Source organism: Synchiropus splendidus, chromosome 16 (assembly GCF_027744825.2).
Source record: "Synchiropus splendidus isolate RoL2022-P1 chromosome 16, RoL_Sspl_1.0, whole genome shotgun sequence".
NCBI classification, from domain to species: domain Eukaryota; kingdom Metazoa; phylum Chordata; class Actinopteri; order Syngnathiformes; family Callionymidae; genus Synchiropus; species Synchiropus splendidus.
Genome location: NC_071349.1, coordinates 18,017,438 through 18,031,863, shown reverse-complemented (window position 1 = coordinate 18,031,863; position 14,426 = coordinate 18,017,438). Strand labels below are relative to the sequence as shown.

The following is a 14,426-nucleotide window of genomic DNA, read 5'->3' as shown; positions in this document are numbered from 1 at the left end:
TCCAACAGAGTTCAGTAGCTCTGTTGGACACCAGGCGGCAGTAGCGTCACGAAGCTTCTGTAACTGACGCAGAGGAGCCCGAAGAAGTTTCTGCTAGTGACAGCGTTGGCAAAGCCACATTTTCAAGTTTAGCGTTATGGAGTTAAAATGTCGGATCCCGGTCGGCTTGACAGTGACGGCTGTGGAGGTCATGTGACCTATTCTGACACAGATCGAGGGCGATGCCACGCAGAGGTTTACATGAAAGGTTAGAGGTCAGCAACCTGGCTGTAATGGAGTCTGGAGTTACCTGCAGTTCATGTGGTGACCACAAGGCGGCGCTCTCAGGTGTCAAGGCAAAGGCAAGGGGCGCGCTCTTCTTCCTGCTGGAGTGAGAACACGATGAGAAGCGTATCAGAAAAAGAAATGATACAATTATCATAAGCCACAAAGAGCTTGAAAGAAATAAAAAAAATGGAAAATAGTATGGTAGCAGTAAAAAAAAAACAAAATACATAATAAAAAAAAAGCATTAATAGTTGTGAGGAAAAATGTAGCACTATTATGAGTTCAAGTTTAGAAAGAAGAGAAAAATCATGGTATTAAAAATGAAAAAAGAAAATGTATATAAATGTGGGAAAGTATGAATAAAAAAATCCACGACAAATAAATAAATAATAGTTTGTGGCTTAAAACACTGAAGAGGGACCACTGTGATAAGATCAATCTTAAAGGGACAAAAGGACCAATTCACCAAAAATTAAGAAGGGATTGAATAAAAGTGATAAGGGAAAAGTAGACCACCTCAAAAAAAGAAAGGAAAAGAAAATGGCAAATAAAAAGGGTCTCAAGCTTAGAAAGTAAAAGTACAAAAAAAGTCTAGAAATGACCACAGCATTAAACAGAGCAATAAAAGAAATGAAATAAAAAAATAAAAAAAAATAATAATCCTGAAGTTGAAATAACAAAACAAAAAGATGTTGAACTGACCAATAAAGTTAGTTGCAACTTCACTGTGAAATGTTTGAAATGTAAATGAAGATTTCTAATTTCTCTTTTAATGAATTAGGGAAACATATTTCATTAAAACAGTAGCACATTTTTGACGCCAAGTGTTTTCATCCCTAATGTAAAAAAAAAAAATGGAACTTAACATAAAGAATGAAGAAATAAAAACAGCAAATTTGAGTAGAAGCTCATGACTTGCTTGCATCTGAACTGTAGAGGGCGCTGCAGCATCTCCCTCTCCTCCTTTTTCCCACCACGTCTCTCTCCCTCTCTTCATGTCTCCTATTCCTCCATCCCTCCCACTTCTCTGCATCGCCCCCCTCCCTCCCTCCACATCCCTCACACATCGGTGGGACGCGAGCGCACGCAGACGAGCGGGAGCGGAGGGATGAGTGTGGCGCACACGTGTGAGGACCTGACCAACCGCCGGGACCAGGGGCGGAGGAGCGGAGGACTCGACCGCAGTGAGCCAGCGCTTCGTCCCCTCGTGCTCGCGGCCACCATGAACCTGCCTGCTGCTGGTTGCTAAGGGGGAGGCGTCTTGTTCGGAAGGTGAGGAGCGCGCGAGAGCAACTGTTGCTGCTGCAGCTTCACGATCAAACTCCACTCGGGATTTTTGTTGTCAAAGTTGGATGTGAGGGAGAAGTGCTGCCCCCTGGAGACTGACTTCTCCTGCCCCGGGGAGTGAGGCGGCTGTGGAAGTTCACACTCCAGGCAGAGCTGAGGGGAAGTTCTGAGCCAGTGGAAGGTCCAAGGCTACAGTCACCTGGTTGGCGACAGAAAAAGGAGGAGACTAAGAGGCGGTTTGCTGGGCGACAAGTGTGTTTACTTTCTAGTTAATATCTTTGTATTTATAGGTACCGTATTTTCCAGACTATAAACAGCTACTTTTTTCTCGTGGTCTGAACCCTGCGGCTTATACAACCACGTGGCTAATACATGGATTTTTACAGGCTGAAATCACAGGCGTTTTATTGACTTTCAAGTGCTCAAAATGCACTGCTTCTGTGTCTGAAGCTCCGCCCACAGAGCAGATCTCATGGAGGAGCGGAGACGAGAAGCAGCAGCTGAGACCTGCTGTGGTGTCGGAACTTCAAATTCTTGGGTGAAAACAGTGCATTTTGAGCACTTTAATGTCAATAAAAGATGTGAGAGGTTGGTGATTCCAGTTCAGAACATTGCCCAGTTTGTTTCATGAGTCAGTCTCCAGTCTGGAGCCTGTTTTTAAAACTAGTTTAGAAGTGATCCTCATGCATTTTTAAGCCTTTCTACGGCTCAGACAGTCTGGAAATGACAGTACTTTAGGAGTGAAGGAAGACCTGAGCCAAAAGACAAAAAGCTCTGGGTCTAACAGTGGATTAGACCTCTCAAACGCTCAGTCATCTGGTGGAGACTCAGACTAGAGCCTCCGCTCCTCAAAGAGAGGCAGGTTGAGGGCATCTGTTCAGGACATCGCTTGCACGCGGGAGGTAACGTAAGCCCAGTAGTTGAGCTAAAACGGCAACTTCAGTCCTGCAACATTCCAAATCCATCAGCAACAACGATGACCTTCATCTGTCCTTCACACCATCCTAGTCTTCAGCGGAACAACGGTCGACAGCAGCCCATCACCAAAGCCCCAGCACCACCTTAATTCAATCACGGCTGCGAGACGCTCGCTCCCGGTGTAAATCCCGAGCTAAGCAGAATTAATTGAGCCGGACAGAGACGCCCGTAGGACGTGATGGAGGTTGTAAATAAATCTCTTTACGGGGACCTGGGCAGTTGTGTGTGTCAGGGGTGGGGGGGAGGCAAGCTCCGAATGATTGGAGTCAATGGGGTGACGATGCTAACAAACATGGCGCTAACAAAGACTTTTAAATGTTAGCAACACGTATCGACCCGGGACGATAGAGGATGGAGTCATGTCATGGTCACGACACCAGATCCTTCCAGAGTTGGCTCTAACTTTAGTGTGTTTCGTTCTCGACGCAGGGGAACGTGAAGATGGCCGAAGGCGCCAAGGACCAGGGTGGTGCGAGCGTCGCCGACCCAGAGGAGGACTCCCCAAATATGATGGTCTACAGAAAGGCAAGGCTGACTCTGTGTGTGTGTGTGTGTGTGTGTGTGTGTGTGAGATGGGAACCATCCGGTGCGAGGCAATGAGCCGATGACAGGCTGCTGACAGCTCACTGGGCCGTATCAGTGTGTATCTACCTCAAACTGGTCTGACTGTCAAGCTCCTGTCAGGAAGCTGCACTTTCAACCGGCTCAGAGCAAGGATTAGCTCTGGCTCTCCGGGTCCCTGCTGGACTGTCAGGTTCGGATCTTTTAACAAGATCCCGGTCGCCCCAGTAAGAGTGAAGAGGGCGAATGACTGGCCAGACTGATGGGGTTGGAAGAGCCACCTTTGTGTTTTGCTAAAGCTTGGACTGGTCCCCTGCGTTGCTGAGGCTGTCTGCATGGGACACTTGTTGACCGTTACACTTGCATTTCAAATATAGGAATGATGACACCATCACGGTGGCTTGCAATGGTTCCTCCAGCCTAAACTGAAAGTCGTGCAACTGACTCACGGTTCCATGCTGAGAGTAGCCAGACTAAATCAACAGGAATTAGACTCACAAGTTTCTGAATAAATTGTTGTCCACGCATCACGAGAATGATACACAACAGAGTCGCGCTATTGATCACGTGACGCGAGCCCAGACTAGCTTAGCGACCATGCTAACGGCAGCTAACATGGAGGTAATGCTGTCTCCCTCCAACAGCGCATCACGTCTTCAACAACCACCTGAGAACAAGTTCTAAAGCGACATCCTCTTTTTCAACCCCCAGCTCTGAGCTCCTGATTCAGTCTGCTGGTTCTCCGTCTATAAGAAGCTGCAGCAGAACATGCTGCAGTTGCACGCAACATCTTTGTGGATTACACGGCGAAGCTTCATTATGTAACGGCACATGCGCCCGGAGGCGACGCGTTCCTGCGCGTCAGGACGCCGCCTGCGAGAGCATTCATCACTCGGCGTTCCAGGCCTCTGCGGTGACAACAGACAGCTGATTCTGACAGCAGCAGCGTTTCCTCTGTCGCTGCTGCTGCTGGATTATTAAAAGTGCCACGCAGTTGTGTGACCCACACTGTACCGCACTCCCACATTAGTCACGGTGCCAGTCAGAGGCTGGAGGAGTCAGGAGAGGCCAAACGCTGGTGAGTGCTGAGGGCCTCCGGACTCTGTAGGTGGGCCACACTGAGAAGGGCAGTTTGCAGAGAGGCAGATGGTCAACAATATGCTGGTGCGCCGGGGAATACACTGGCAGCGGGAGCTCCGACGCCTGAGTCAGACTCAGCTAGGCATCATTTGCATGCGCTGCAAGAACCAGGGGAGCGTGGCTCCTTGGATCTCAAGTGCTTTTTGTTTGGCCACTGGTCAGATAACTGGTCAGTAGCTAAGTTGTTGAAGGACGAACTCAGCGGGTATTGGTTGTCCCGTGCGTTACAAAGGCGTAAATGAAGCGCCCCTTCTTCAACTATTACGGGAGGCGATTGTTCCGCAAGGAGTCCTGAACGCACGCCGTCTCGCTCACCGAGTAAAGAGCATCTAGCTGGGCGATACCTGTTGTCAGGTGGAATCAGAATCAGAGGCACGGACGGTAGTGATGAGGCCTCATGAAGCGTCCGTCCATCCTCATCTGTTATCGGTCGGCTCAGCGGCTTCAAGCGCTTCTCCCAGGCAGCATCGACCAGCTCCCAGGCCAGTGAAGAGATCTCATCTCTACACCTGGTCCTGGGTCGACCCCTTGGTCTCCTCCCAGCTGGCTGGACCTGAAACCTCCAAAGGGAGGCGTCCAGGGGGCGTCCTCATGAGATGCCACCTCAACTGACTCCTCTCAACATGGAGAAGCAGCGGCTCTACTCCGAGTCTCTCCCTGGTGGCGCTCACCACCCACTGGAGAAAACTCAGCCGCTTGTATCTCAGATCTGGTTCTTTTGGTCATGACCATAGGTGAGAGTCGGGACGAAGACTGATCGGTAAAAAGGGAGCTTTGCCTTTTGATGAGATAGTCTCTTGCAACCTCAATAGGATTGGCCATTTTTTTATAAATAATTTCATAACTCGTCTATTAGAGTCACACTTTCCCGTGTGAGACTGAAACGGTTGTCGACGGATCTTAAGCACAAGTGCTTCGACTGTAACAGTAACAGGAAGAAGTGAAACAACTTAATCACCGCAGAACTCACGTCCCGAGACGTTGCTTTTATCGTACAGGAAGTCGGCCTCATGCAATCTTAATGCCTTCTACCTGCTGCACTCGTGAGCAAACCACCGAAACGTCACTTCTGGGAAACGCAATTACGGAGTGAAGGAGGTCACTCTCTGGCCTGACGGCGGTAAAACTGACAACTATTAATAGATAAGACTCCTCCCGCATGTTTGCTCCTGACTGGAGGGACTCGTGACGGTTTCCCCTTCATTGCTGGTGAAACAGACACAGACTCGTGCCACATGCCGTCTTTTTATTTAGGTCATAAAAAGGTCTGATGAGATAAGACTCGGTAGCCACAGGAGGCTGGGAGCTTCGAAAGCAGAGTGTGTGGCGCACATTCATCCAGATGGGCTTCTTTTTCAATAAACCATTAGTGGGTAAATACCAGCCACAAACATGGCAGGAAGTTCAAAGCCGTCACATGATGCCGGTGGCCTTTTGCCGTTTTTTTTAAAAATCCCAATTAGAAGATGTGGTCGACTGCTGCAGCTGCGTTCAGGGTGATAATGATCCGCTGAGCAGCAGAAAATTGAAATGTAGCGAGTCTTTATTTCAGCTGGCGCTAGCAAGTAGCGCTAATGCAAATACGACAGCAGTTCGTCAGCGTAATCGACGCGAGTTGCTCAGGCTGATCACCGGGTTTCATTTCCTTGGCGGCAAACACGATATTTTAAGGACAAAATGCGCTTCGACACACTGCTGTGGAACTGGATTACAGTCCGTAAATGACTCGGCAAAAGCATCTACAGATCCAAACTGAAGATTTACTGTCGATTACATCCACCAAAGACGGCGGCATTCGAAAACAATATCATCAAAAAAGGATGGTTAGGGACATTTCCTTTTGTAGAATTCAGAAACGTAGCTACACTTGTTCTTCCTGCTAAAATCTAGGAGCCTGCAATATTATTTATGGTCATCATCCATGTACTTTCCTTCACTTATCTGAGGTTGTGGGACGGGAGCAGCAGCTGAAGTTACGAGGTCCTGACTTTCTTCTCCAGTCAATGGTGTCTTTTGGCTCAGCTCTGTCTTCACCCCGACTGATCCATACTGAATGTAGACTATGCACAGCACTCCATGCTTCCTTCACTTGTGAACAAGACCCAAAAATACTTGTGCAACCACAACACTCCAACTTTTCCTAGATTGGTACCATCATTCATTTAATGGCAGAGAGCGCCACCTAGCGGGCTCTCTTTCATGAAGCCTCACGTGCAGGTCATGCACAGATACCACCTCGGCAGCTGTGAGCCCCCTGGACTTCATCACGCATGAGGGTTTTCACACCATTTCCTCCAGCCTCTATCTGAGGAATGGACCGAGCTATCTTCTGTGGCAAGCACCAGCTGTGGCGGCTCGCCACGTCGGGCTAATACGATAAAAACAACAAGGCTTTGTCTCTTATGTAACCAACACACCGACGTCCTGGAAGTCCGACTCATAATTGGATAATAATTCACACTCGGCGGAGAGGATCAGCCCTTTCACCCTGTCCACAGAGGCACAGTGGCCTCTACAGAAGCCCTTTCTCTGCCTCTTCCGCTGGGTTCCCCGAGAGCTGCTCTTAAAGGAAGCGCATTTAAGAATGCAGCCAGTGTTTGTTCTTATTGGGACTGAAGTGCGGGCCTCCATATGCATGTACGGGATGTTGTTCACGGGGAGCTCAGCGGGGGGGGAGGGGTGTTATCTGCTTCCAATGTGTCCCACTTCCAAATGCCACCCAAACCCCTCTGGAGTCCTCTTCTTACCACCGGCTGCTTGGAATTAGTTAAAGATAAAAGACGCCGGGAGAGAAAGCAGAAGTTTGCCAAGCAGAGATTATTGAAGAGCGCTTCAACAATTACGGTCTTTTTGTTTGAAATCTGCCCAGTTTAATTCCATGAAAGGAGAAAAGTGAAACACGGTTTTTTTTTTCCAAAATAAAAAGCAGCACTGCTCTCTGAAGTTTGAAATGTTGGAATTTAGAAGGAAACAACTCGAGTTGTTGCAAAATTACTGGACATTAAATATAGTGACATGAATAAATTATGGTGGGATTCGATAAAGAAAAAAAAATCTAGTTAATTCAAGAATTTGTGAATAATTAATCACAGTTTAATCGTATAAGAATATTTTCCCCAAGAAGAAGAATTGGAATGAATTTGGTATATTAGTGAAACTAATGATGGAGCCATACATAAATGTAAACAATAAAATACTTTTTATTTTGCATCAGTTTGACAATGGCAGTTTTTATATCACCTTATTTGAACTAAAGCTCTTTTAATGTCTTGAAAATATTTGTATAAGAATTCCAAGTCCATTCAGAGCAGTGGAAACCCTGGCCATTGTGTAGTGAAAAACCTCCCTGAACCAAAGCAAACAGATGCTTTTGTTTGCTTTTGTTCAGGGATTCCTCCATGTTTGTTGTTGTTGTTCTCATCCTTGCTGCCACGTGTCTGGTGCATCAGTGGGATCAGTGGAGCAGGAACTCCTGCACTGACAAAGGTTCCCTGTTGTCTGGAGAGCAAACCGTTCAATTAAATTAAATAATTTGTTGTAATTAATTGTAATAATGTTGTAATAAGAATAAATATAAAAAGATTAACTGTAAAAAAAAGTAGGAGAACTAAAACCATTTTTGTGAATAAACATTTGAGTCTACTTTGACACTGAAATGAATCCAAACGGACGATGAGAGTTTGGTGCGCGTGTTGGCTTCAAAGCGGATACATTCAACAACAACTGGTAGCGTTGATGTAACAAAAGAAGCAGCTTGAGCTCTTCCTGCCGGGTTGTGACCTTAATGCTGTTGTTTTACAAAACTGAAAGAGTGAAATATCAGCGATCTGCCTCGCCTGCAGATGCTGCGCTGTCGGATTAATGTCAAATCGCAGCCCAAAATAGCGATATATCTGCCGTTTGATGCTCGTCCTCTTTTACAACTTCCCTCTCCGCACATCAACTCAGGCTCCAGCAGCCTTCAGGGATCTTGTCTGGATGGAAAAAGCTCCTCTCGTCCCATTTTCACTGGTGCTAATCAAAGAAAAGTTTGTCAGTGCTGATGTTGGGTTGCAGCTTTTATCCCGACCAGTCGATGAGGAGCCTCAACATGCAGAGGGATTTGACTTGTGACTTGGCATATCTGGCCCCCGGGTGACTCCGCCTTGAGCCGAAAGGCAAAGCTCGACAGGCCGATGGGTGCTGACCTGTGGTGTTTGGGAAGAACAGGAGCCCAGTGGACTCTGGCAAGGATGTACTGTACTAGTCTGGGATTTTACATTAGTTTTCAATTTTATTTAGCTTTGAATTTTTGACTTCCTAATTCAAAGTGGGTAAGCAAATTTTTGAAAAATGTTTAGTTTCATTGTCACTTTGTTATTTTTTTTTCCTTCAATAAGAGGTGTTGGAACAAGACTGAAGGTTGAAATTATTAAAAAAAAACCTCAACTAAAAATGACGTCACGGACTTCAGGTAAAACCTGCCCAGCCAAAATCAATAGCTTTTAAATCATGTCAAAACGCTTCTTTATGAATAATAATAAATAAATAAAATAAAGGACAATTTCATTATTTTTGTAAATAGACAATGCAGTTTCAGTTAGTAAACGTTTTAGGAAAAAATTCTGTTTTAATTTTTATCTCAAAACGCGTCTTTACGAAATAAACAACAATAATAAAAAAATAACATTTTGGGAAAAACTTCAGTTTTTATTTTTATTTCAGTTAACAAAAATTATTTGCATTCCAATTTTTTTCTTTCGTTTCTGTTAACTACAATAACCTTGAAATCTGAACTCTCGCTTGGCGATGAAAGGTCAGTCATCCAGGAGAGACTCAGAGTAGAACCACTGTTTCACTGGCAGAAAACAACTGAGGTGGCTTGAGCGACAGAAGTTCCTGATACATGAATATAATTGTTGTTATTGCTGATAAGAGCAGCAGAAATATTGCTATACTGGACTGGTAGTAAAACTGACTCGCACAAATCCATGATGATAATAATACTCATATAACCACGCGCACAGGCATTTTGGGGGGCAGGAGTGTATTTGAGCGGAACTGATGAGAAAGAAAGAACTTAAGGAGGAAAAAAATGCTCCAGAAAAAGGGCACTTCCCTTGCATGGCGCTTGAGCTCCACTCGGGGTGTCTCACGCCTGTTGCAACTAGCTAGCATGATAGCTACGTACTCTGTCAGCATGTGTCATTGTCACATGAATGACCTCCTCCTTTTGGTGGCGTACTGGATCCAGGCGCCATTGAAGGACTCGTTGCGAGGTGACTAGAGAGAGCACTCGTGTGGGGTTTTTTTATGCTCTACAAAGCAGCTGTCTCCTTGCACAGCTGAGGTCGGCGCCCTCTAGTTATTATCTATGATGTCAAACCAAACAAAGGAGAGACCAGTAGTTTGTCATCCTCGGTTTCAATATGAAGTTGGTTGAAGTAGGAAGATCGGGTCCCAGCTAAGGTTCTGACGTAGTGGAGTCGCTGAGCTGTCTCTCATCCCTGTTGTTTACAGAGCCGTCACCGTGGTTGATGGATAAAAATGAGTTTCACTGAAAATAGAATCTCGGACTCAGAAATGGGAGACTCGGCAATGACGGTTGCCGGAGTGTCACAGATGAGTCATCCGCGCCCCAAATGTCAAATCGGTCCTGAAGGTGTGACGGAGCAGGTGAGACCGGTTCATTTGACCAACGTTTTATTCATGTTCCTGACGGCCAGAGCCCAGTCGGGGAGAAGCCGTGTGGCTGCAGGGGAGAGGAAGATGGGAGCAGCAGCTTCATGCAGATACATGAAACTGACTTTGAGGCTGGAACCCTTCCATATGTTCGTCCCAATTCAACCACTCTGGTGTCTCTGTGGGCGACTTCTGCTAGCTCTAAAACAAATAACAATACGAACGTCTCCTTACAAATAACTATGATATAAATACTGTAAAAATACTCATTTTCATACTGTAGTCAATGTGAGTTTGGACACAATGTGACTCACGTGTAATTCACAGTTCCTCTGACTTTGCCTCTTCGTTCCAACTCCACTCCGCTGTTGTTATCGCTGTCAGCAAAGCTTTCATAAAGTTTGTTCGCTCTTGTGCGGATACCTCAGAACCTTGGACGTTCTATTCTACATATATGAAGTGACAAACTTCACCCAGTTTTTCTGCCAGTTGATCAAAACCAATAGGTGTTTTAGCTCACCTGGGTAGGACTGAGCAGCCTGGTGGTCTTCCTATGATCAGTGACAGTAGGAAGACCATGGTTCAAAGAGAGACTGGCGCTGAAACAATGTGAAGCCACTCTCCCAAACTAGCCTTCTGACTACAAATCGTTTTCCAACTCATTTTCTGACATTCAACAGTCGAGTCCTAGTGCAGAAGTGCCCGGGATAAAGCCCCAGTTTGTTGCTTTAGATGGTGTATTACGCCATAAGCTTCCAACTTATCCAACACCGTGAGTCAAACTCATGGTCACGTGTCAATCATCCTCTCTCCGACTATTCTTTTTGCCACGGGAGGAAAATCATCTGATATAACTGGAATGACTACGAGTCAACGCTGGACGCAGAAGTCCACTTGACACTCTGAGACGAGCCACGACTTGACACCCCAGAGGCATCGGTCAAAGATGTCTAACGATATAACTGAGTCCATTCCACAGGTCTACTGGTTCACAGTTCCAGACCAGACAAAAGCCAGTGTGACATCATCTACAGAACTAGGCAACTGGCTTTCTTTCACACCGTCTTACTCTTCTCTGTTGAGATAAAAAATGGTGTCTGATGTGGGAAAAGTTAGAGCAGCCTTTATGAATAATATTAGATGTTGTATGAGACGGAGGCCTGGTTTTCACATTATTACCATCAGCAGTATCCAGATCAAACCCATGGTCCGGGGTTCAGGGTCATGGTTCCCCACAGATGACCATTATTGACCTTCAGGTTTCATTCCTCCCCCTTCAGCTTAAAACCTTTCCCCAAGTCCTCATTTAGTGCTGACTTTGGTTTCCACCTCAGTGATTCCGTCAATAACTCGGCAGGCTGAGGCCGAATCCATAACAAAGCCGTTATGGCCGCTGTAATAGCGGGAGTGGGCGATGGCGAGAGCTAACCATGCGAGACCCTGACTCTCTTCCAAGGCTTGAGAACAGCCGTTTCTTTCCTCACCCCAGACCTACTGTTAGTTCAAGACCACCTCAACCTGACGCAGAAGATACGCTACTTCCCAGGCCTCCTTCACGTGAGGTGACAGCTTGACACCAGCATATTTTCTCTGAGCGATAACAGGCGACTAAAGGGTTGCTGAAGCTTTTCATCTCAGCCCAGTTCAAATCGAGCTGCGGGGACTGTAACAGGAGAAGTGGCTAACATGGTTATGCCCAAGTCTGGGAGCACAGCTGGCAGCCAGGGCCACAGGTCATGAATAAACCTCTCACTTGGCTTTGTCCAGCTGACGCTCACATTGAAGAGTGGAAATGTTTGTGAAGAGGAGAGAAAGCTGGTGGTTGTTTGGGTGCGACTTGACTCATAAGCACTTTTAAAATATTGCGAGCACTATACAGAATGGGAAAATAGGTCACTAACACTAGGGATCGAGTCGGGTGAAGATAAGAGGAGGTTGAAGCTCCTCCTGCTCTGCCACTTACCGCTGCTGCATAGCGTTGTCCGCTGCTCAGATCTCAGACTCCACATGTGGTGACTCGAGCACGGACCTCCACACCCCTCCCTGCCTCAGATCTTCTGCTGGTCAAGCATATTCCAGAAAGATCCTCCTCCATCCTCCATCCTGCCTGGAAATGTCAAAACACATCTGTAGTCTTCAGTGTTCCTTCAGAAGGGATAAAAGAAAAGGGTACGTGATTTGAAGTAGGAGGATATTCAATGACAGCGACAGTCCATTTTTAGGGGTCTTATTAATAATTTACATGATGGTTAGAAATTCGGGTTTCGAGCACGTAATAGACGACAGATTCTCCCGGGAGGTGACACTGAAAGATTTATGGATGAATTCAGCCGCTACCTCACATTAGCAACGACTTGAAGGTGGTTCGGTCGACATCATCGATAATCGATCGGCAGTAAGTAAAGAGTCAATGAAATACTGTCGCTGGTTCTTTACGGCGACAGCCAGTCCATCATCGGAGCCGCAGTTAAACGAAAAGCTTAGCTCGCATTTCGATATTTCAACATCTTCATTTGAAGTTTGTTTAGTCCATTAGCGGAATCCATGTGTGTGAATGAGAGGGTCAGGCTGCTGAGATAAAGAAGGTGGAGGGTTTGAAGTACTGAGGCTCAACTGTCCAGGGCCATAAAGAGTGTGAGGAAGAGGTGAAGAAGCGGGTGCAGGCAGGATGGAATCATTGGAGAAAAGTGTCAGGTGTGATGTGTGACAAAAGGGTGTAGGAGACCAAGTCAGAGAGGCTGGATGGAGATGGTTTGGACATGTACAGAGGAGAGAGAGAGAGCCAGTACATTGGTAGATGAAGATGTTGAGATGTTGGAACTGCCAGGCAGAAGGTGGAGAGGAAGGCCAAAGAGGAGATTGATGGAGGAGGTGAAGGAGGACATGAGGTTTGTAGGTTTGAGAGAAGAGGAAGCAGAGGACAGGGTGAGATGTTGGAGTAATATTGATGAGGTACTGTATGTATAAGATCAACCCAAGACAATGGACATTCATCTGCAATGACATCTGCATACAAATCTTTTCTATCTTTTCCTCAACATATACCACCAAGTGAACTCCGCCGTCTGGCTGTATCATAAACTATTTTTCCAAAGGCAGCTGCCATTGATGTCAGTCATGAAGCGGCAGTAAACTGGATTTCCTGACGAAATACGAGCACCTGCCAACACTCTGATAATACATCCGGAAGATGTTTTCGCAAACACCCTGGTCAAATATCGTAAACGACACCTCTGCATCTAAACACATCGCCGGGGCGTGACGCCGCCTGCTGCCCCGCGGCACAGCGAGATGAGATTTGCTCCTCGCACGTCAACCCATCCGCCGCAATCGCATTATCTGCACCTGCGTGTTGAGAGTAACAAGGCTTTATTGCAGACATTGGAGCAGGTTGTTTTGACTCAAAGCCCCTGCTGAAGTCAGAAGAACGTCCTCGTGACTTGGATCTGGTCAGTTTGACCATTAAATGTTGCCACTACTGGATCATTTGACATGCAGATCTCTAATACACGGCAATACAAAAGGTACACCATGTTGCTGAGGTCAAAATATAAGGGCAGTCTCATAGCTAACGTCAATAAACATGGCGTACAGTCATGTTTCCCAGTGGCCTTTCACATGGGACGTTCTTCCTCCTGTGCCACATTTCTGGCTCAACAGGTCTTTTCACTTCACTTCCTTTTTCACAGAAAGACACAGTGGTTATAAAAGCCTGCCAGCATTCTCACCAGCACAGGTAATGAGGACATCAGTGCCGTGCCGTGTGTGGGGCTGACAGAACGAAGAGGGCGAGCGTGCCGCCTAATAGCGGAGCTATAAAAATCCTCCCTTTACACACGTCACGCTGACAGGAAATCCATGCATCTTGAAAGGTCAAGGGCTCCTTTCCCAGGCCAAGCAATCCGCACGGTAAAAATTGTTCAGTCACGTTGTGACGCCTCATTTAATGCCACACTGAACATGAGGCATCTGTGACCGCCGTCACCCGCCACTCCACCCCACATGGTGACCGATCATAGGAGCGATTCTATAGACGACTGTCACCAGTAAAACCACAAGACATTCAAATCTCCTTTTTAACTTCTCCTCCGAGGTTGTTACTCTCCGGGGATGATTCAAGTCAGCAGCTCAGATATGAACAGACTTGTATGAGAGAGGCAGACTAGGCAATTCTTCATCTGCACTCCCTTTTAACCCAATTACGAGCCGGCCTCCAGGAGCGGGACGGGCAGCCGCGGCGTGTCGGGGGACGCCGCTCACAGCAAAGCGAGACAGATGGGTCTGAGGCTGTTTTTTTTTTTCCGCAAAGTCAGACTCTGGAAGATATTAGCAGCCAGTTGGTGCAAATTTGGGTCCAAAAAAATGAAGACAAATGGAGGAGTGGAGGAATCAGACAGTCTGACTTTCAGTCTGGTCCAGTCGTGGAGAGGCTGTTCACTGATCTAATGGCTTTAACAAGTCGACTTTCTGCAGTAATGCGGAATCATGGAATGAAACTGGGGTCACACATCACCGTTGGAATCAACTTCAGT

At 46.6% G+C, this 14,426-nt stretch overlaps 2 protein-coding genes across 5 annotated transcripts in view; one reads left to right on the top strand and one right to left on the bottom strand.

Moving 5' to 3' along the window:
- The window catches only part of LOC128747768 (zinc finger protein DPF3-like), a 51,823-nt gene that overhangs the window by 2,904 nt on the left and 34,493 nt on the right, over positions 1-14,426 (bottom strand). The window contains exons 14-15 of the mRNA XM_053845910.1: positions 11,858-12,001; positions 290-365 (exon numbers count right to left, since the gene is read on the bottom strand). The gene's annotated coding sequence lies outside the window, so the exon portion shown is untranslated. The remainder of the gene's footprint in view (positions 1-289; positions 366-11,857; positions 12,002-14,426) is intronic.
- Positions 82-14,426, top strand: part of LOC128747767 (regulator of G-protein signaling 6-like) — a 33,093-nt gene continuing 18,748 nt past the window's right edge. For 3 of the 4 annotated variants that reach the window (XM_053845904.1, XM_053845906.1, XM_053845907.1), the window contains exons 1-2: positions 82-1,539; positions 2,962-3,057. In XM_053845904.1, coding sequence (XP_053701879.1) covers positions 2,974-3,057 — 84 coding nt within the window. In that variant the 5' untranslated portion in view covers positions 82-1,539; positions 2,962-2,973. Of the gene's footprint in view, positions 1,540-1,608; positions 1,807-2,961; positions 3,058-14,426 lie in introns of those variants that run through there. The other variant, XM_053845905.1, reaches the window with a different exon arrangement.